Genomic DNA, 23,350 nt, shown 5'->3' with positions numbered 1-23,350 from the left:
AGAAATAAAATAAAGGGAATTAGGTATATCTATGGAGGTTTTACACAGCATGGGCCTATTCTAAATGCATAAATCCTGCTTTCAGGTGTGTAATTTACCATTTAACAACCTTTTGTCTGTTCTCAGAAGAGGCCACAGTCTTTAAGGTTATTTTTAATAATGACATCAGTTACAGCATCAAAAACAAACTGCACATTTTTTGTGTCTGTGGCACAAGTGAAGTGAGTGTAGATTTCCTTTGTGTCTTTTCTTTTGTTCAGATCTTCAAACTGACATTGAATGTAAGCAGCTGCTTCTTCATAAGTGTTTGATCCTAGAAGGAGAAAATTGCTCAGTAAGCAGGTTTCAAACTGAAAAAGAACAAGATGCATACTCTATTTTGAAGGAAGTGGTTCTTTGAAAACAGTTAATATAAACCTGAAGATGAGTAATTCCACAGCCATTGCTTTAATATGCTATAAATAAATCTTGAAGGAAACCTTTTGGACACATTTTTAAGAATAGAAACTAAGGACTCAGTTCAATTCCAGCTGCAGGAAGTCCTTCCATTTACTTCCGTGGCAGATGGAGCAAGTCACTAATGACCCAACACTGTTTCCAACATTAAGACATTTTGCTTCCTTCATTCAAGTTATTCACTTGCAATTTTTATGTTTTTGAAAGCTTTGGGGTTTCTCCCAAACTCAATTAAAGACATTCGGCATACATACTTCTAAACTTTTTACCTCCAACATGCTTTTTTCTGTACAATTAAATAGTCTGAAGTCACAATGAAAATGATACATAAAAAGGCTAAGACTTGTTAAAAGAAATCATTCTCTTTTGCCATATATTTCCTGAATAAGACAATTACTTCTAACATGTAGGTACACTCCCTGTTCAAACAAACTCTCATGTATCCTCAGGGATTCCTGATAGTGAAAAAAATTACATCTACGGAGAAAAATAGGAGGACATCAAAAAAAAGAATAAGCTAAATAAATTAGGCTGAAAAGAGTTGCAGCAGTAACATGTAAATGCTATTAGTGGACCAGCATTACTTCACCTAGTTAAAAAGGTGAATCTGACTTAGCACTATTTTATTTGTGATCCATAAAAACAAACCACCCCATCTTAAACTTTATTTCATTTAAATATTTCAGATACCTAGAGTTATTACACTCCTCCTGATCTGTGCATCAAAAATTGGATAATTTAACCAAAAATTACTTGACATCTGCAGCCCCCCCAATACCTGAATATTCAGGGTAGCAAATAGTGAGAGGACTTCTTTTGATTTTTTCTTCAAAAAGATCTTTCTTGTTCAGGAAAAGAATAATAGAAGTGTCTGTGAACCATTTATTATTGCAGATACTGTCAAACAATTTCATGCTTTCGTGCATCCGATTCTGTAATTGGAAAAAAACACCTTGTATTTTATCAGACTTCAATAGTAAAATCGGGATACATAATTTTTGATTACTTACAAATGACCCAGATAAGTTTCAAAACTAAGTTTCTACCATACAGAATCTCATTTTACCCCAGGGAAACAGAGAGGCCAAGACCACAGCAAAGAATATTTTCACAAGTAGGGTTTAAGCAACCACTTTTTTTTTTTCTTTTTTTTCCTTCTCATTTCCAGGTTTAAATGGTTCAATATTATAGAAATTTTGAATGTTCTGCAGTACAGATATTCTAGAAGAGTTGTTGAGTTACTTGAATTTGTCTTATACCGATTAGATCTACTGGAAATTGATAATTAAACTGTGCACCTAGCTGAGATTCCAGCATAAGAAAAACTAGAAGATCGAGTGAGCATCTTAACCTACTGTTTAACTCTAGAAAAACTATCCAACATGTAAATGGCTGAAGTTTGGCTAAAGTACTTAAGTAGTAGTACGCTAGCCATGACTTTCTTTGACTACATTTGACTTGAAAGGTTTTTTTTTTATTTCTCTTTCCTCCCCAAACTATGTTTGTTTTATAAAAAGTTGCAGAACATGAGGAAGAGCACAGAAGCCTATTAATGATTCACACACAATAGACTGGTTTAGACCAGTCAGTAAAAGGCATGCACTCTGTGCATACTGATAGGGGAGCAGTTACACCTTGAAAGAGGAGAAAAGAGTGCACGGGGTTGGAAGGGAGAAGGAAGAGAAACATTTCAGCAACTAAGGAAAGAGATTAGAGAAGCACATTTAGAAAGAAACAAAAAATGAACACTGAGGAAGGAAAACAAAACATGCAGTAAAGTAGAAACAGATGAGTCAAGCAATTTCTTACTATACACTTCTAGCATCCGTAAAGAGACTAAAATGTGGATTACTGACAATCCTTCCTCATTAATTTATGAATCCTTTAAAACATGAAAGAGTGTAGCTGAAAAGACTACTTGTCTTCCAGTATTCCTTCTGAGAATATGAGGAAATACTTTAAAACCTGAAAGCATGAATTCTATCACCATTTCTCTAAGACCTTCTACACCAAACCCATGCATTTTATAAAGCAGTAATACTCCAAAAGATGTATTTACAGCTTTCCTTTAAAACTTATTTAGCTTCTATTCAAGAACTATTCCCTTCTTCAACATTAAGGTACTTGCCATTTCCTCATCTTCAGCCAAGACCAAGTCATAATCACTTAATGCCACACAAAAAATAATTGCTGTAACACCCTCAAAACAATGAATCCACTTCTTCCGCTCTGATCTTTGGCCTCCAACATCAAACATCCTGCAAAACAGAAGTACAAAGCAGGGAATGGACTTTAGAATTTCTAGCTTTCTGAATGTTAACCAATAAATCTGAAAGTATCAGCTGTGTAAGTCTGATCACAAAATTTTTTAAAAGGCATAAAAATCTGCAGTGTTTATTACTATTTAATGTCTCGATATAAAAACCAATTTTAATAAAGCCTTAAAAACTTTCCTATACAACATTTTACAAAACATGAGAAAGTGAGATGAAAGCTAAACAAAACTAATTATTTATAATACTATATTTCATTAATGAACTATAATGTATAATAAAATAAAAATACAGTTAGCTTTACTAAATGTAAATGAGATAAAAGTGCTATTCAACCTTTAGCCCAAATTAATAAAAGTCTAAAATAATAAAATGTAAGATTCTTTAAGCGCAGAGTGGTGTCAGTTTTAATACTTGGAAATAATGCAATAATGAGGAAATTGGATACAAGTAACACTGACTTTATTATTGTTATTTTAGTATTCTGAATATAAATATATATAAAATCTAATTTTCACTTTTTCAAGTTTAATCTGGAATCTCTAAATCCTGGTGAGTTTCAGCTCCTTTTTTTCCTGAACCAAATTTCAACTTCATCTATTTTCAACTGCCCATGTTTAAATGGGATTTTTTTTTTTTAAGAGATGCTAAAATTATTTCCAAAATTCTCTTAAAAGATAAAATAAGCATTACATTACAAGAATTATAATTTTTCCCTCTAATTAATCCTTTTTGGGGAAATGCAGTTACATGGGAAAACTGAGCTATAAAGGTGAGTTGTCTTTCTTTTGAATTCTTTTCAGAAATAGAGCAATAGGAAGAAAACTTATTCCAGAACTCAACAGCAGAGGATCAGCAAATTAGCATGATATGAATGGATTTGCTTTTCTCTGCTATGTAAATGACTTAAATGGTTATTTGCTAACTATTATGGACTACAGCCACTCTGAAAGACAGAGCTTTCCTTAGATCTCATTAGGAACTTCAAGTATTTTGCAAGCCAGATAAATAGCATTCTGATATAATGAACAGTGAAACATGTTGTGGGGAGATGGGACCCAACACCAAATAAAAAAAGCAGACAAACAGTGGTATCCTGAAATTAAATGATATCTACATTTTAGGATCTTCTCACAGATTTTTTTCCACCTGTCTCCTTCCTATCACGGAAAATGAAGTGTGCTGTCTCAAATTCTTGTGATGACTTACATGTTCAAAGCAATGCAAGTATGTCACACATTACTTCTTCCCTTGCTATGTTAGTCATTATTCTATAATGCAAAAGTTTAATTTTTCCTTCTACTTAAAAGCAAATGCAATTACCCCTTTTTAAAAAGGCGAGACTTCTGTCTTCAGGGGGTTTCACAAATAATTTTAACTTTTTTGTGATTTTTTTTTTAGAATTCAGTAGGTATAAAAATGTTCAAATAGGAGGAGGAAGAGAAAAGAGAAAGAAGAGGACAGATCGGTTTCTATATCTCCATCCTCTTTGCTCTAAGTAGTAGAATATCCAGCTCTAACATGAAAACCTTATTTGGGTAAGAATGTCATCCTAACAGGAAGAGAAATCCAGACCAGAACAAAAATTAAGATGCATAGTTACAATTCTTGTAAAGATATTCCAGCATGGTTTAAAATAATTCAGAATTATATTAGAAATAAGGCTATCAGATTAAGGGCTTTTGGTAGATAGTAGGGTATGTAGGGTCGAACAACAACAAATCTAATTCTTTATAGGACATACTAGAATTCCAGACAGAAAAATTAACTGAGAAACTAAACAAGAAGATTAATCCTTTTATTTTTTGTGGACACCAGCTTCTAAAGAACATGAGAAATTAAATGCTTTATACTGATGGCAGTACTGTAGTATCAATCTGCAAGGTTCTTACCTAATTCAATAATATCTTATGGCATCACTCAATGCAAAAATAATACTACTAAGATGGTAACTGAGAGGTATAAGAAAACATGGCACAACTTTCTGTATTAACAAAAAACTGTAATAAAAATAATTAATTCAAAGAACAGCAAAAATAAGTAAAAAAAATAGGTCTGCACATGAGGCAGTCTATGATTTTGACTCGTTCCGACTGTGTTGCTGGCATGTGTCCTGGGAAGGGAAGGAAAATGCGTAAGACAGACAACTTCTAGAACACAGAAGTGCAATTTCCAGTTTGTATTTGCAGATAGTGATCTTAGCCAAAATGTTTGTTTCAATTCAGAACAGCCTCTCTGCCAGTGGTATATTTCACCAGTGATGCTTGTCTCTTTTAGGGGTTGTCTTTCTAACAGTGTACATAACAAACTCCCAGGTCTTTATGCAAGCCATCTTTTTGCACTCATCTTTGAAATTTTTATATACTAAAATCTAGTGCTGGATGAAGTTTTGGCACTGTAGTTTCACAGTGAACACCTCAACAGCAGGTAATAAGAACCTGATGGATTGGTTTATGTAATGAACCATTCTTCTCCATATGATATCAGCACAGAGAAATACAGGCAACTATTGTTGTGTGACAGCTATTTGGCACACAAAATTCTTAAGAAAAGATAAGGCTGCAAGTATCTTTCAGAAAAATAGCCATTCTGAACTAAGTGGCCCTAAAGTTCATAAGCTTTCCATCTGCCCTGTTAGAAGTCATACTGAGACCTGTTAGGTCATAGTCCCAAAAGACTGAGACACTCATAGAAGCTGCTTAATCTGCAGGTAAGTTTTGAGAGAATGATTTGGAGTTCCATCTTCCTCTACAAGATGATGTGCACACAGGGCTGTATACAAACTTATCCCTTAGGCACTTGCCTCAGGTGCTAAAATTCATAGTACTGTGCATCGTTTAACAACTCAGAAGAACCGTATTTTGCTTGTGCAAGGTAACTCAGAATCTACAATGAACTAAAAAGAAGTACAAGGCAGTGCTGAAAGAACTGAAGTATATAACAGCTGAAACTACCCAAACAAACGAAGGTATTAGAGAAATGCTTTAGTGACTTTCCATTATTTAAAGACTTCTTTAATGAGATTACAAGGTGACTATGCCATGTTAAGACAAATCACTTCACTGAACTAAATGCAAAGCATTAAAGACACTTCTCCAATCACCACTTACTAAGGTATTTTACTTCACTATGTGTTAAACGGATGGCTTTCTGAATGGTTTGACTGAAATTGTGGAAATTTAAGGACTTACACAGGGTCTTTTCATTAGCACAGTGTGTCTTTGAAAGCTAGTATTGCCAGATTTGCTATGTTCTGCTTCTTTCAGACTGTTTAAGCAAAGAACATGATTCTAGTACCCAAACAAAATGGGATATGGGCCAAAATGACACCAGATATTTATTATGATTGCTTTCACTTCTTTTTTAAATTTATATAAGTTGTTTGTTCCAGTCCCCAGCATTGCAAAAGACTGAATTTGACAAATAATTTTTTAAGGCAGGGTGCTTACAAAAATATGATACATATCTGGAAAGTCTCTCATATTACACACTTATTAAAAACAACCTGTATTTTTTATTATCCCACTTTCCTGTTTCTGTGGGCTGTAAGATTGCTGGGGGGGGCGGGAAGGGGGGGGGGCAACAACAGATAGATAAAAAAACCTACCAATTTAATATTAGTGTACTACATGACTAGATAAATTGCACTTGAGGGGATTTCAATTACAGTTATTTTTAGAAATCTTAAAGCATTCTGAGTTGTTAGATTTCTTTTTTAATATTGAAAAAACACAGTAAAAATAAGTAGATAGGGAAACGAGTTAGAAGAAAAATGAAGACCCTTCGCTTTCTGATCAAAAAACTGTCAGAAGCATCATAACCTCTAATGAGGTCTTCTACTTGGGTATACTATCGTGCAAGTGACAATGCTCACTGCCTATTTGATGTTCTACAATGGAATAATGCCATCTTAAAAACATTTTGAAGATTACTCCTGTTAGAATTTAAAAATGAAAACTGCATATCCTTACAAGTGTCCTTTACCTTTGGAGATAGCTTCAAGGGGAAGTCTCTGGATATTATCCTACATAAATGCAAGTCAGCCACCTACTCCTACTTAGTTCTCAAATAATTAGTGATGGCTGTACCCATAGGAAGATATTTTATACTTGTATACCTTAGCAGTTAATACCTAAATTGTAGTCATTACTTCTGTCAATGCTAATGTTTTATGATTTTGTACTAAAACCTGAATTTCCATCAAAATTTGTTAATTATCAAAAGAATATTTCTACAAAATAAGGTGTTCTTTGAAAACAGAAGGAGTAAATAATCAGACTCAACTTCTGAAATACGTCTATAGAAACAGGATGAAGATGACTTGATATTTGCATTTTAGGTTGAATCAGTTATCAAAGTTATGCCAAGCACTTTATAGAGAAGGCTGAAATGAGGCTCAGCCTCAAAGAATCTAAATACACATAGCAAAACAGGGAAGATAATGGAAAAAAAAAAATTAAGTACACAATCTTGCACAGCTAGTCATTGTTTATCTACTCTCATTTTGGTATAATCAAGCCTTTTATGCCTTCAGTTCATCCTAAAAGTTCTTTTCCAAGTTATGTAAGAGTTTACTTCTTCAAGCTCTTCCAATAACTCATTTAGCCTATCTCCTAAGGCACCTAAAATTTAAGCATCTACTGTACAGGAGTTTAAATGTACAACTTTACAGCTAAATACTTCCAAAGGTCTTAAAGTTACACATTTTATAGAAGTGTAATCATATGTTCCTAGTAATGGACTTTATAGGACTGTAATCATAGGTTCTTAGAACAGTTGTAATCATCAGTGAACTGGAAGTAGCTAGCTGCATGCAAATTCATTGAGAGTGTAGAAGAATTTAAACCCATCTACAATAGGGAACTGAACAATAAACATTAGAAAGTGAGGGAATGGATAAGCCCTCAGAATACTAAAGACCTCTCAAGGCTTGGCTAAGGACTACTCTCCTCAGGTTTGTGAGAAATTCATTCCCATTTACCAGCTATTATTTTATGGATGAATATGAATTTTGTACACTTAAACCCTAAAACAAGGAAACAAAATGTATTTCTACAGTACTGATGGCCCTGAAGCATCCATATCATAGTACTTGCTATGCATTTACATGAAAAAAATATTTTTCATGAAGATACTAAACAAATATATTGTACAGACATGCTGACAACAATCTCTACACAATCTAAATGCAGATGCAATGAGAATTTTACTGAGTTTTCTTCTCATTCTTCCTGATCAGTAGGAGGTAGAATATTACTACATTTATACTATCCTATGCTTTCACCATTAATGTATTTGGATACAAAATGTTTAGAATATTAACATTATTTTGTAAATCACACACCACAGGAAACAAAACCATATTCTTTCATCACTAAATAAAGTACTACCTTAAAGTACAACACATATTTGAATTCAGTTCCTCAGGAAAATGGATTTACTCTTTCATACAACACCAGCAAACATTTATAAGCCTCCAGATCTCCAAATTAATCTAAAGGGAAGAATCTAATATAAGAACGGCTATTTAACATGGCAGAAAATTTAGTATTTTGAGATTTAGTTTACATATAAAATATCCTTACAAAAAGCTTCCAGTAAAACTAAAGCATTTATTACTTAATATCTGCATATTTACTCTGAGTTATTACAGGAGTTGCACTGAATCCCACATACCTTCAGAAAACTGAGCCAAGCATGAGAAATTTTTTTCAGAAAAAAGAGGGGAGGGGAATCAGTTGTGGATAGACAAACTTGTTAAATTACATCATTGGAAGTCCATCTTCTAGAACTTTACAGAAACCATAACAGACAGATGAGTAGGAAACATGATTTACATACTTAAAATGAAGATCTTTGAAAGTAAAGTGAGTTTCCACTATTCCTGTAGTTTTCACTCTAGTCCTGAGAACATCCTGTTGGGTTGGAATGTAGCTCGTTTGTGCTATCCTGTCCAAGTCATTCAAGTAACTGAAAGTAAAAATATATACTACTTTCAGTTATTCATAAAATAGTAACAAGGTAATTACAAAGAATTACAGAAGGTCTAGGTCCATTCATTATATTGTGCTTGACTTTTATAAAATATCTTTCTCCGAAATAACAAAAAACAAAACCCAAGACATTCCCCTCTATTTTCCAAGGTTTTTTGAAATAAGCTTTAAAGATAGAAAAATGTTTCATCCTAGAGGAAAGCTTATGCAACTGATTCCATTACAAAGCATTCTTTGTTTTGAAATCCCCAAATGCAAACATGGTTCCATGTACATCAATGTTATCTGCACTAACTAGAACACCTTCATCTTTGTAACCTACTAAACGACAAGTTACTTTGAACTATAATCAAAGCCCAAAATTACCCTGGATTTGATAATAGGTATGAAGAGGACAACTCTGTTTTGGCCAGAATTAATGTGTTTAAGAAAATGCTTAATACGTAACAATTAACTTTCTATTGAGAATTTATAATTGCATACATTTTTTACAATAGTGTACTTTCATTGCCAAAATTCTTGCGATGCAGGCCAAGAAGCCAAGTATTTCTAAAAACCATATAGATCTTATTTGTGCTTTTTCCATAGTACATTGGGAAGGCGTTACATTCTTCTTTCAGTGTAACCAGAAGTTAGCAATTTTAAGGATACCATTGTATGGCTAGAACAGTTCTCTTATGAAATTGGAGGCAGAGGTATGTAAAACAACAAAATAGAACAGAAGAGGTTACCAGAGGAAAGAAGTGATCCTCCAAATGAAGTGTTCCATATTGAAGAAAGTTTATACAAGTGTTATCTTTAAGTCACAAGATCTGTCATCATGAGCTCAGCTTGTCGCCATCTACCCTCTGTACCCTTAGAACAATCCCAGCAAACAAGTAACAATCATGCTGGAAGTATCAGTGTTATTTCAATACATTTTGATCCTATTTCTATTCATTCAGCACACTTATAATTATATTTCTCCAGCTGTAGTCTTCTCACAGTTACCTTACCTGCATCTTGTTTATTTATGTACAGTTATTCTAAAAGAACACAAGTACATTATTTTAAGGAAAGTGAAAACCAACTTCAAGCACTACATGTTAATTCAGAACAGTAAAGCCTTAAAAAAATTGACCTATAAGGCCAGTGCTATGCCATTCTTTACCATCTTACCTCTCCCTCAATGGACTCGTTTCCTTGACTGACTTACCATTACTCTCTTCTATCACATATTATTTCTTACACCCTTAATTCCTTACTATTCTAGTTTTTCAATGAAGTACCCTAGCATAGAAGACACATCCTCATTGTCACCTTTGCTCAACATATTTCTAACAGAGACCACTAATTAACAATGAAAATGCAGCAATGTTGAACCACAGGAGAAACTATTATGAACATGAAAGTAGTACCCTTGGTAATACAGATTCACATCACACAATGAAGTTTCCGGGACATATTCAGATACTGAACAGGTACTTGAGTCAAGTTTTTGTAATAAAAATGCTATTAAAGCACCTTAAAAGCAATTTTTGTCTTCCTCAAGTGGATGAAACAACTGGTCAGAACATGATTCCAATTCATAATTATACCACACTTCCTCCTTTCCACCCTTGAAGCCCAGTTGGAGCATTTTGACCCAAGCAGACAAAATAGTTCAGATACTTCTAAATTTTCCATCCACATGAGAGCAAAAGGATGAGACTTCCCTTATATTCCTTTAGCTATTACAAGACAAAAAGAATCTTATATGTCACATAGTACTTACTAGGCAGCAGAGTCATTAAGCTGGTATTCTCTAGATCTGTTGAAACAAGCTTGAACTCCACTGTCTTTCCATAGTCTCTTGATGACTCCAGCAAGCTCTGCAGTCATAAATCCTTCTTCTGCTGATCCAGCTAACACAAAGAGCTGACGAGCATCATCCTTTAGGATGTAAACAGAAAATGGAGAAAAACATTGAGAAAGACAACAAAATATTATCACCTAAGAACTATATTCAGCAAATGAGTTACTTAACCTGGTAAATGTGACCAAACAAAAAAATGTGAAGGAAAACAATTGGTTTTAGTGTTCTGCATAGGATATTAATTCCCACATTTTTCAGCAACAGAAAGACTAGTAAACCATATTTCTCATGAGCTGATAAAGCCTCTTCTGATCTGTTTATATCTTGAACTAAGCGTCTATAAACTGTAGTAACATATTTTGTGCTCAAGTCTAAAGCTAACCTTTATTTGCTTAGCAAATACCACAAAATGACTAGGATGGTTACAATGTATACTAAAACGTTCAGAAATGCAGATGTATACTGATTGACTGAAGAAAGCACATTAATTACTTAAGCTTCAGAAATCAACTTTGAAAGTAACAAATGATCATTTCTTCCCAAATCATGCATCAGGAAATAGAAAAATCCTTCTTAAAACCTTACCAGATAAATCAGTTACAAATATCCATCACCTTAATTATTCTACAGAGACCAAGTTTTCTAGGTAATGCAGTATCAAGCAAATATCAAGAGTTTTAAGAGAGCAAATAATGACTGCCTGTGAGAGTGAGGCTAATGGAATACAGGATGTCCATCCACCAGTCTCCTTTAACAGAATCTGACCAGCTGGATACCTTTGTCCAATTCTGACTGAGGAAACTTAAAAATGTTAGACTTGTATGGCATTGGAAAAAGATAGCAGCTGTGTAGAGAAGAGATCCACATTAGTACTCTCCTGTGGGTAGCTGCTTGATCTTGGTTATTAGCTGTATGTGATCTGATGCCAAGGTATGTCAGCCAGAAAAATCAGCATACTTGTGGCTTGTAACTACTACCCACAGCATGTACTGTTTGTCCAATAGTTAAAAAAAGAGAACAGATGACACTGGAAAGGAGTAAGGAGAAAAGAGAGACTTTGGCACATCAGCTGGGGACTGAAATTATTTAAAGGGGTAAATTAAAAAAAGCAACATATATGGTTATTCTCACAAAACATTAAGTGAAGATACAGGTGCAAATCTGCAGAAAAATCTGGTCCTGTCACGTTTGCTATTCAGATAATAAACTGGAAAAAAGAAACGTTTTCAGGATAAGCACAGAAAGTAGTGATTGTTCTAAAGATATCTGCTGTGGACTTAAATAATCAAAGATTATGACAGCTAACAAGGAAACTGTTTACAGATGGATTAACACTGATACAGCTTGAGAACAAAAAGCTTGCAGTTCAGTCAACTCAAGGCAAACTTGGAGAGATTTATATCTATCTATATGTATACATATGTAGCACATGATCAACAGGTATCTGATATATAGTTCAACAAGTCTTTTGAACGTTACAGTAGTTACAAATCTAAAAATGAGTATTTGTCAACCAAATTAACAGAATACCAATTACTGTACATGTACAGGAGAAATTATGGACAACTAATAAAAATTCAATGGATTGCACTAATAATTAGTTAAAAACCTAGACCAGTAAAGATCAAAGGGTTGGAATAGTCAGATCTCATGAACTGCAGTTCGAGCAATATGCCTGCATAAAAGAAACCTGAATTACAATTCTGGTCTTGAATATTGTTTGAGGATGCAAATGCCAAGGACCTACAACTCACAGAAGTAGCAGAATCTTGAAGAACTAATACATTAAGACACATGATGGAAAGAGCTTAGAAACTGACAATTTTGTCATGCCATTTTATACCTAACAAGGTCTGACTTTTAAAGATACAAAATTTCCTGTTTCAAATAGCTCTAGTCTCTACATGCCCTAAAATGGCGCAGGGGGAGGGGGCGCAGGAGGGGAGAGAGGGGTGGACTACAAAGGAGAGGTGGAACAACAGAATCAATTTCAGCTTTTTAAAAGCCCAAACATTAAAATAACAAGTGGTCTCTGTTACCTCTATCCTCCCTTCTCTATGGATGGCAAGTACTATAGACACCACAAGTGAAGTAGTATGTAATGATCAAGTCCTATTTTCATTATTAACCAATGCTAGATGCTTTCCTTTAATTAGACTGGAATGGGGCAGCTTCCTCTCTAGGTGTTACTATTTTTATACCAGATTCCAGAAATGAGATAATGTAAAGAAACTAATTTACCCATCTCTAGCTAATTACAGCAAATCTCACATTCAGAAAGTGGTCCACAGTCCATTAAAACACATTCACTGAAAGTCTCAAAACACAGTTTCTACTTTAGTACTGAAATGTCCTGAAGGACAAAGGAAGATACATCAGTCTTGAGACTGACCATTACTGAAGCTGCTGGTGTAATCTGTGCTCCCTTGATTCAATAGCTTTAAAAAAGAAGTTCAACTCACTGCTTTATCATTAGTCTGAGCACAGAAATAAGTTTATGATTTTTCAAGCAAACTTACCCCATTTAGAGTAAAACCCTGAGAAATGTAAGGAAAGGAGTCTGAACATAGCAGTTTTCATCAGGAGCTAAAATTTTGAGGTTTTTTTGCTGAAAAATTACAAAATTGGAATGAAATAGAATAAAATGAAAAAGGCTATAATAATTGAGGAGTAACCATACTTTTTTTTTAAAAGTGAGACTGATGTATAACACAAGCTCTGAATTCCTTTTTCCATTTCTGACAACTGGCAAAAATCTAATACTGACATTCCACAGAAGTGTTGCTCTAAAAAAAGGAATCTAGACCACCAAGACCTGCCTACATGCAAAGGGATGGACAGTTATTTTAATATTATCCCTGAGAAAAGTTTGTCTCTTCATTGATATAGCTCTCAAGTCAAGAAACTCAGATGACTTCAAATTGATATCACGTATAAAATAGCTCTCAAAATCATCATTAGTCATTTTATCTGCTAACACCTAAATTTACTCCTCAGTTTTCTCTTACTATGTATTTAGTAACATGAGTCTACCATCTGCCTCTTTCCAACATTAACTGCCAGACTCCAGAGAGGACTCCATTGCACAAATACTGAACTAACATGCGATAAGATACTGTTGCTGCCCTGGAAAACTTTGGCCTTAAAGGAAGACAATAGCAAACATAAAAACAAATGTAGAGAGGAATAACTTGTGAAAATTAAGCTTTTTCTAATTATGTTTACAACTGAAGAGGTTTTAGGTAAATTAACATATATACATAAAATAATTACTATCAAAGAGCAAAATGAAAATTAATTAGTAATTCACTACTGCAAAACAAATGTAGACTTCAGATACAACTCTATGACACACTTTACATAATCTTATGAATGTTTGTCTTCCTTATGACAACCATACATAAAGCATCTCACAAGGTCATTGAAGGTATGCTTTCTAATATTTATAAATTACTTTTTAGGCAATCAGTAACGTCTTGAACATGATACTTTGTCATGAATAAGGAATTTACATACCGTTTCTTATTTTTCAAGACCCTTCTCTCAAACTGTCATTCAACCTTAACATGATGGAAAGAACTTAATTATGACAAAATATCCCTCTGACTACCTTACATACTTGTTTCAATACATGAACGGCAAAACAACATCATCTTTTCTGCAAGACAGCCATAATGTGGCTAGTTCCTTCTTCAAAAACTGCACTAGTGAGCATTCCTTATTTTCACATTTGTTTCTATGGAAAGAAAACAAAACCACACATCCCAAACTAAGTTTCAATGTTATTCAGACTAACAACTTCGGTGATCAGTTTCAGCGCTGCAGCACATAGTGTATTCATGTAACCAGAGGACAAGCAAAAGCACTTAAGCTGAGCATTCTGCAGAGAGCTTCAGAGCATCTAACCCGTTACCCAGATGTGGACGTAATCAGGGTCACCACAGGTAAGAATACAGGGTTAGGACTGGAGAAACAATAAGACAAAGAATCAGTTCTGCAGACCAGCTTCAATAGGTGGAATGGCAAATAGACTCATCAGAGGTTTGTATATGGGACATTAGATGAAATGAGATAGAAAAGGTGCAGAAAAGCTTAGAAAAAGGTCTCCTGTTTCTTGGGAAAAATCCCTAATCCATATGATATAATGAAAAAAATGGGATAGCAGCAGCAGGGCTATACTCATGTCTCTGCTTCGACTTAAATAGAGTTCTTCACACTGGAAATCGGTATGAAACAGATCAACCATAAAAGCTGGAAATGTTTTAGGCACCACTGTGCCTATAACCTAATAGAGAAGTACAGACAGTAGCTAGATGCCTACCTATTTAAGATGTGGTTTATATGGAATGTGAAGATGTCTAACTTAGATGACTTATAGAACTCAACAGTCCACAAGTCCATACAAATAAAGAGACATGACTGCATAGTTTAATGTTTTCCCAGAACTCAGATGTTTAGTTCTCCAAATTTAGATAGAATTTGGGGAATTGTATCTAAACCAAATAGTAGTTGTGAATCAACCCAGTGCTGATTGCTCTGTAGATCACCTTGCCTTGTAAAGGCCAATGGCACTTAGTTTTCAGTCAAACTTTGTATCCGACGAAGAAGATTTCTGAATATCAAAATATTTTTTCAGGAAATAGTAACAGACAATAATTGAAAATGAATGGATATTTCAGCTGTATATCTGTGTGTGTACTTCAATACTCACAGCCCTGGTTGGATCACCAAAGTCTATCTTCAACCTCCCCATTGCTCTAATGATAGCAATAATGGACTGAATGGTGTTACTGTAGACAACAGCTTTGTACTGTTTACATTCTTCTTCTGAATAACCAGCTTCATGGATAATCCTATGGCAAGAAAAAAAAGATAAATTCTCTATTCAAATTACAAAAATATTTCTCTATCATAGTATTTCACCATACTTACTTCATTTGTTTGACAATTGTGCTTTTCCCTGATTCACCAGCTCCTGAAAAATAAATGTGCAAAAATTCATTGAGTAGACTTTTATTAATCTTTGAAAATACATTTAGTTTCTACACTCCAAATACCCACCCAATATAAAAACTTTCAATAGTTTAAAGTATATTCGCTACAAATTAATTTTTAATATCACAATGTAAGTCTCTTAAGCTGGAAGTTTTAAAATCAGCTCTAAAATGTCTTTGCTTTTCTTTTTATCGAAGTGAGCATAATCTTTACAGTCTGCTGGTGTTTCTAATGCAAACAGATGACCAGTTTTTCACCTTCAGAGGGATCTGAAGCTCAATTCCTCTAACTGCCATTTTAATCAACACATAACCAAAACCCTCCTTTATTCTTCATGCTGTATTAATGATCTTCAGTGTTGCAAATGGGCATCTTCAAACTCTTCAAGGTTCTAGTTCTTGCAATCATCTTTTGGTCCTTGTAAAAATAAACCAACATACTCAGACCACTTTTTCTTGGAACAAATTGCATGAGGTTTGCCAGACACGCTGATACCATTCTCAATGCTTAACAGCTAAAAAAACAAAAAAACAAAACAAAACACACAAAACACAAAAAAACCCAGAAACCAAAAAGCATGCTAAGTTAAAATACAAAGCATACAAAAACAACTGGTATGTCTGTCAGCAGTCAGGAAAAATACAAAACAAAACAAAACCAACCAACCAAACAAACAAAAAAAAAAAAACCACCACAGCTTTTGCTGTCTCAACAACCTTAGTTTACTTTACCACCACTTCCTTTAGTCTGCTTCATTCTCTGAAAAAAAATATGGCACTCTTGCTGCTGTGGATCTAATCGCTTTAGATAGCATGCTCCCAGTTGGTCTGACTCGTGCTGAATTCTCCCTCTTTTATTTCCTCTTTCACAATACAGTTTTGTAGAACTGAGTATAATCTTCACACAGTCTACAGGTGTTTCTAATGCAAACAGATCACCAGTTGCCCATTTATAATAGAACCAAAAAAAAATCCTCTCTTCTTTAGAGGTCACTGTGACCATAGGAAGTTACTGATAAAGACTGTATTTATCTTCAAAAAAGGGCAAGAAGGGAAATCAGAGGCATTATGAGACAGCCACACCTTGATCCTCAGACTAACTCTACAGCAAATACTCCTGGAAGTAATTTCCAGGCACATGAACAAAAAGGAGGTGACTGGGAATTGACAGCATGGATTTACAAAGTGCAAACTGTGCCTAACCTGGTAACTTTTTATTAGGAAATAGCTGGGTTTGGGGATGAAGGACAACAAAGGATGTAATTTGACTCTAATGAGGCTTCCAATGACACCTCCCATAGCATCCTTGTATCAAATTGGATAAATACCAACTTCGTGGTATCTGAAAATCTACCTAGACAGCCAGACCTAAAGGCTTGTAGTCAGCAGTTGAAAATCTAACTGGAAGCCAGTTAGAAGAGTCAATCTTCAGGAAATGACACTGGGCTAATACAGTTTAACATCTTCAGTGACCTGAAAGGCAGGATGAAATGTACCCACATCACGTCTGCAGGCAGCAACAACCTGGGAGGCCAGGAAGTGGTTGCAGTGTTGGAGAACAGAGGGTCCACAAGCTAAAGGACTGAGCTGACAATCTCATGACAATAAACAGAGACAAATGTGAAGTCCTGCAAGTGGCACAGAACAACTCGTGCAATAATAGAGAGTTGGGACTACTGGGTCAGGGAACAATTTGCAGAAAACAGCTGTGGGGATCAACAACCTGGAGTCAGTGTAGGCCCTTGGGTCAATGAAGGTCAGCCATTTACTAGGCTGCTGCACTGGGTCTGGCTGGGATGGAGTTAACTTTCTTCACAACAGCCCATACGATGCTGTGCTTTGGATTTGGGGCTAAACTAGTGTTGACAACACATTAGTGTTTTTGCTGTTGCTGAGAAGTACACGCACAGCATCAAGGCTTTTTCTCTTTTCCACCCCATCCCCAACCCTAGTGAGCGGGCTGGGAGTAAGCAAGAGGTAGAGAAGGGACACTGCCAGGACAACTGACCCAAGGGATATTCCATACCACAGGATGTAAAAGCTCAGGGAAAGAAGGGAGGGTAGACATTTGTTGTTATGGTGTTTGTCTAAGCCTTTGGAAGGGTGGTTATGATGAAGGGTCCAGAGAACAAGTCTTATGAGGAGAGGCTGAGGGAACTGAGGTTGTTTAGCCTTGAGAAAAGGAGGCTCGGGGAGACCACCTTATTACTCTCTACAACTAGCTGCAAGGAGGTTGTAGCGAGGTGGGTATCAGTCTCTTCTCCCAAATAACAAGCGATAGGACGAGAGAAAAGGGCCTGAAGTTGTTCCAGAGGTTTAGATTGGGTACTAGGAAAAATTTCTTCATTTAAATGGGTGTCAGGCACTGAACAGGCTGCCCAGAGAAGTGGTAGAGTCACCATCTCCAGAGGTATTTAAAAGACATGTAGATATGGTGTTTAGAGACATGGTTTAGTGGTGGACTTGGCAGTGTTACATTAACAGTGTTAACAGGTTAACAGTGTTAGGTTAACAGACTCCACCACAACAAGTGGTAGACTCTATAATCTTAAAAGACTTTTCCAACCCAAATGATTCTACAATTCTATGATTCTTCTCACTCAACCATTATGCATACTGAAACCCTGCTTTTAGGAAATGGCCAAGCATCTGTCTCCTAACAGGAAGCAAGGAATTAGTTCTTTTTGCTTTGCCTGTGTGTGAAAGCTTTAGTTTTCTCTATTAAAATGTCATTATCTTGACCCATGAGTCTTCTCACCTTCCTTCTCTTTTCTCCTTATCCTGAGGGAGAGAAGAGTGAGCAAGCAGCTGTATGGGTGTTTGGGTTGACCCCAGCCAACAGCTACCACTGCTGCACTGGCAAAACTGCAGTCCACAAGTCAAAAGAAGCTGTTATTCCCCAACAGTCCGTATTCATGATGCTGTATCTGAGTACTGTGTACTCGTTCCCTGCTCAGCACCAAGTAAATGAGATACTGATAAACTAGACGAAAAACAGTAGCTCACTTAGTTGATTAGTGGGCTGGTGCACCAGGAAAAACTACACAGAACTGGGCTTTTTAATCCCGGAAAGACTACCAAGGGGTGGGGGGGAAGGGGGTGGGGCGCAGGGAACCTATCCCCAGGGAAGATGTTAAACTGAAACCAATTGCGTTTAGAGGAAGTAGAAACTCAGCTTTGGAGATCTTCAGGATTCAACTGGCCAAGGCTCTGAACAACCTTGCCTATTATGATGTTAGCCTGGATTTAAGCCAAGGGTGGAGCTAGATGACCTCTAAAGGTTTCTTCCAACTTAAAATATTATTTGATGTCAGTGTAACAGAATACTTCTATACTTTGACTACTGTATAGTGATGCCTTTGGGATATTCCTCCAATTAAATCAAATATATAGCTTCGTGACAGGCTCAACCCAATTTAAGACTGTCTGCCAAACATTGTTCCACCTCCTCTCCAGCACTGCTACTGATGTGGCCAGACTTCCCTTCCTCCAACACACAGGAGACCAAGTGTTAGCACCAACAAACAGGAGTGAGTGTGCTGCAGAATTACGTAGCTAAGGAATAGAGTAGGCTGGTTAACATCAATCTAAGATTGCTTAATGCTGTCTTTACCTAATATCCAAATAAAAGACTGTTTTTTTATAAATCTGCAAGTTTCTTTATAGAGTAGCAATAGTTAGACTCTGAGCTACCATGGAAGTTCAATACTGATATATTAATATAAACAGAAAACAAAGACACCAATACAAAAGTAATTAGTTATTCTGACACCTGAAGAATAAACCAAATTAACTAACACTTAATCTTTAAATACCTAATTATGTACTTAAGCACAAATAGGTGACAAAATTTTAAAGATTACATTTATAAATGAATTTACTATAATTTGCTTTGGGTTGATATTTTTATTCAAACTATTTGAAGAAATTATATACCCCTGCATTCAACAGCAATTTTGGAGATATTAAGAAATATTACTACAGTATTTAATTCCTGTAACCTTGTCAAGTGCTCTGCTACAAATTTGACTGAGCAGGTGAGTGTCAGGGTTAGTCACAGTATCAAAATTTGTAATTTTCTAATACACTTTCTACTAAGTTTTTCCTGACTCAGATATGCATGTTTCTTTATGGTACTGGAATTCACATGTACCAAATACCTAGAATTCTCATAAAGGCCCTCTCAGTAACATAACCACAAACACAATATATATGGAAAAAAACAAAAGTAATTTATTACACAGTACTTATCAACAGTGAGTTCCTGGAAGAAATTTTATTTAATGAAAAATAGAAACAGTTGCAATTGGTTTGGGTTTTTTCTTTAACTGCATACTAAAATGCCTGCAGCTTACCTAGTAATCTTTGCAAAGTATGTAAGCAAATTACACATTGTCTCATACGCTAAGAAGATTCATTACTTTTGCACTCCTGAATGCAGAGCTCAATTTTCTCCTTTATCTCAGTGTGAATAAGTTGCCCATATAGCAAAATGAGAACTAACTCTGGTTTAGAAAGTTTTAGACAGGAGCAAGCAGTATTCATGCGACAGCTGCATATAAAATGTCAGAGCTAGCTGTACTGTCACAACCAAACCCGACCCAAATTTAGACAGACTTGATTGTATATTCCTCATTCATCTAGTAAAGGATGCTATTTATTGCCTACTAAAGTGTGACACTTGATTTCAGCTTCACTACTGCCAATAACTTGAACAGACAGTCTTTATTGGCTCAGTTACTATTTATGTATAACAAAATATTAATAAAAAGACATGACAGTTCTGCTCTGACTAGAAAAAAAAGCAGTGTATCAGTTCTGAATTTGAAAGAATGGTGGGCATTTTTTGTTTGCTTAGTTTTAAATGCAAGTGTAAGATAACTGTTAGGTCATCACTTTGACAAAAGAAAATTGTAATAACTGATGGGTATTTTCAACTCTCTTGCACACTTTGTGTCCTTTATGTGCTCTTCACCAAAAAAAAGAGGGCAATTTTAAAACTTCTACTCACGTAATTTAGTAGGAATATAACTTCAACTAAGTCTAATACTCTTACTACACTGGCTTGCCAGAAAGCAGATGGATCCTTATGCTTCATTATGCAGACTAAGTGTAGAAGCAAAGCATATCCAACTTAATCAGCACAATTTAATATAGGAAATGACAGAACCATATTTTCCCCCACAGTTTCTACCATAATCTGAAAGAATTTCTGCCTCAAAGTTTAGTAATCAAGGCTCTAGCTTCACACGTCAATACTTCCATAGCTAGTATTGGTGCTATCCAAAGCAACTGTTAACCTGGAACCAGCATAAATTATGATAGCACTTGGTGAATTCACACCTAGCACATAAACCCAGACCTATGACTAACCCTGCTACACCACCTATGGAACAGTTAATCTGAATCTCAGCTAAATAAGAGACTAAATTTGTATTATAATTTTTCTTTCAAAGACAACTTTCAACTTTGGAAAGAGAGACAAAAAAATCAAACCATCTTCATGTTCAAAAAACCAACAAAAAAAACCAACAGATCAACCTCACATACAGTACACTGAAGGAACTGAGTAGATCTAGCAAAGCTCAAATAAATTTAAGAAACAGCTAAAGAAATATCTGATTCTCCAGACTGATACTTAGCCAGTTCCACAAGAACTTACTAAAAAATATTAAAAAGACAGACTTAGACATGATCTAAAGGGTCTTTTCCAACCTAAAAGATTCTATGATCCTATGACTTACTACCATGAAATTGTATCAAACATCATTTTAGACAGATTCAATATTCTTTTACCTTCCAAACTGAGCACGCTTATGTTTAAAAAGAATTGAAGTATTTTATAATTTGATTAAAAATAACAGGTCAGCAAAAATGTTACTTTAAACTACTCAGTATCTCATGATTTATTATCCCACACACTGCCTACATAGCAAGCATTCCAGAACTACAAATTTCTAGAACAAATGTTTTATGCACCCAAGCACAGAAACTGCTGTTTGTAAGTGCTGAGATCTTCATATTAACATTTCTAACTTGTGAAGTATTTGCCAATTGCTTACTGAAAAAGCTAATCAAATACCAAAATAAAAAACAATGCAAACTAAGTTCACAGTATCCCTCTTTGGAGGAAACCAACTATCAAGTACAACTCTTAGTAGCATAAATATATTCCTCACAGTGCTAACACAGGAAAAATAGCAGGCTAAATTTCTGGGGAAAAAAAAACTAGATTAAGAGAAGAGTTAGATAAAAACTGAGTAGATTGGGGCTGGCTTCGAACCACTACGTCAGACAAAGAAACAGAACCCACAAACAAGTAGAACAGTCACGTATGTTGCCAGAAAAGAGCTCAATTATACACAGGAATAATTAATATAAAACTTTCAATGGATGCTTGTCATCTTCTTGGACTGTAGAACAGGAGACTTGCACCAGATTAACTTAAACATAGAGACACATGTGAAATTTAAGATAAACACATTGGCTCAAAAATTGTTGGGTTCACCTACTGTAAAGTCATCTCCCCACAACTCACCTACCCAGTCTTCTGTCAGATGTTAGTATTTCACAGTAGAAGGCACAGGATGAATGGTGCATGTTCCTCAGCTGCCACTGGTCACAGCACAGGCTAAACGCCCAGTGATTTCTACTGTTTCTGCCATGGGGCAGGTATTCTCTTAAAAAAGCACATGGCAAGCAGATAGCTTAAATTTATCACCTCATGACACATTACCAGACATGAAACTTAAATTAGAATTCAGGCTGCTAATCATTGTTACTATATCCAAAATACATCAATGCTAGAACAAGAAACACACAGTGGAATCTTGTTGCTACGCATCCACTAGAGATGCTGACCACTAAATGAAATGTACTCTGACATCAGCACCCACACCGCTTTATCTCCCTGCATTTTTTTTTTTCTGTCTTGTGCCCACATCTCACCTTTTTGAAGCTACCCAGCAGTTACACTTCTACCACCATCTTATATTCTTTTACTTCTAGGGTGGCTGTTGCTACTGACAGAGTTCATGTTCCTTTTCCCCTTCCCAACTGTTTTCATAGACAACCAAAGGTTGACAGTACTCACTTATAGTTTGGCATTAGTGTTGAAATTTCCATAGCTACTGGAGTTTGAATGTGCGAGGAAACTTTGAATGAGTTAAGAAGCTGTGTGAATAATACCTAGAAGAAAATATTTCAGTAACTTACCCATGTAGTAATAGAGTATAAATCCCAGATTACATCACTGTTTGAAACCACAGGAGTAACAGATTCTAAAATTATGACATGAACTCAGATAAAGGATCTGAGACAATTCTCAGTTTTAGTAGCAGCATGTTGGCTTAGTTCTACAGAAGCAGCACCATTTAAACCTATATGCCACTGTCTCTAACAAATCAAAAATTAATCACAACTAATTTATTTCTTTCCTAGAGCTTCAGTATTGCTCTTAGATCTTTGAAATCAATAGTATACAACAAAATACCAATGTTTTATATATAAAATATCATTTAAGAAAACTGTTAATATAAAATGTTACCTCATGAAGCAATCACATATTAACTCATGTTAGCATCCTGTGTGTTTATTCAGGTGTACACCTCCAATAAACTGCTTTGTTTCTTAGATACCTAAGTTATTACTACAGCAAAACACATAAGCAAGTGATAAAGACTATTAACTAGTTTAGTATTGAAATAACAAAGTATGGTTTTACATTCAGTATAATCTTTGGAACTCAATGAATTCTAAAAAATAAAGCTTATGGTGAAACAAGCAGAGCACACACTCCAT

The 23,350-nt window shown here is 35.3% G+C and overlaps 1 protein-coding gene across 2 annotated transcripts in view; it reads right to left on the bottom strand.

Annotated features, from left to right (window-relative positions):
- Positions 1-23,350, bottom strand: part of GNAI1 (G protein subunit alpha i1) — a 37,645-nt gene that overhangs the window by 1,836 nt on the left and 12,459 nt on the right. The window contains exons 2-8 of one of the 2 annotated variants that reach the window (XM_042792886.1): positions 15,489-15,531; positions 15,268-15,409; positions 10,476-10,633; positions 8,571-8,699; positions 2,585-2,714; positions 1,235-1,388; positions 110-313 (exon numbers count right to left, since the gene is read on the bottom strand). In XM_042792886.1, coding sequence (XP_042648820.1) covers positions 123-313; positions 1,235-1,388; positions 2,585-2,714; positions 8,571-8,699; positions 10,476-10,633; positions 15,268-15,409; positions 15,489-15,531 — 947 coding nt within the window. In that variant the 3' untranslated portion in view covers positions 110-122. Of the gene's footprint in view, positions 1-98; positions 314-1,234; positions 1,389-2,584; positions 2,715-8,570; positions 8,700-10,475; positions 10,634-15,267; positions 15,410-15,488; positions 15,532-23,350 lie in introns of both variants that reach the window. The other variant, XM_042792885.1, reaches the window with a different exon arrangement.

This window comes from Tyto alba, unplaced genomic scaffold (genome assembly GCF_018691265.1).
Source record: "Tyto alba isolate M040663 unplaced genomic scaffold, T.alba_DEE_v4.0 Super-Scaffold_2, whole genome shotgun sequence".
Taxonomy (NCBI): Eukaryota; Metazoa; Chordata; class Aves; order Strigiformes; family Tytonidae; genus Tyto; species Tyto alba.
Note: the sequence above shows the minus strand (reverse complement) of the source record. Positions and strands in the feature narration are given on the sequence as shown.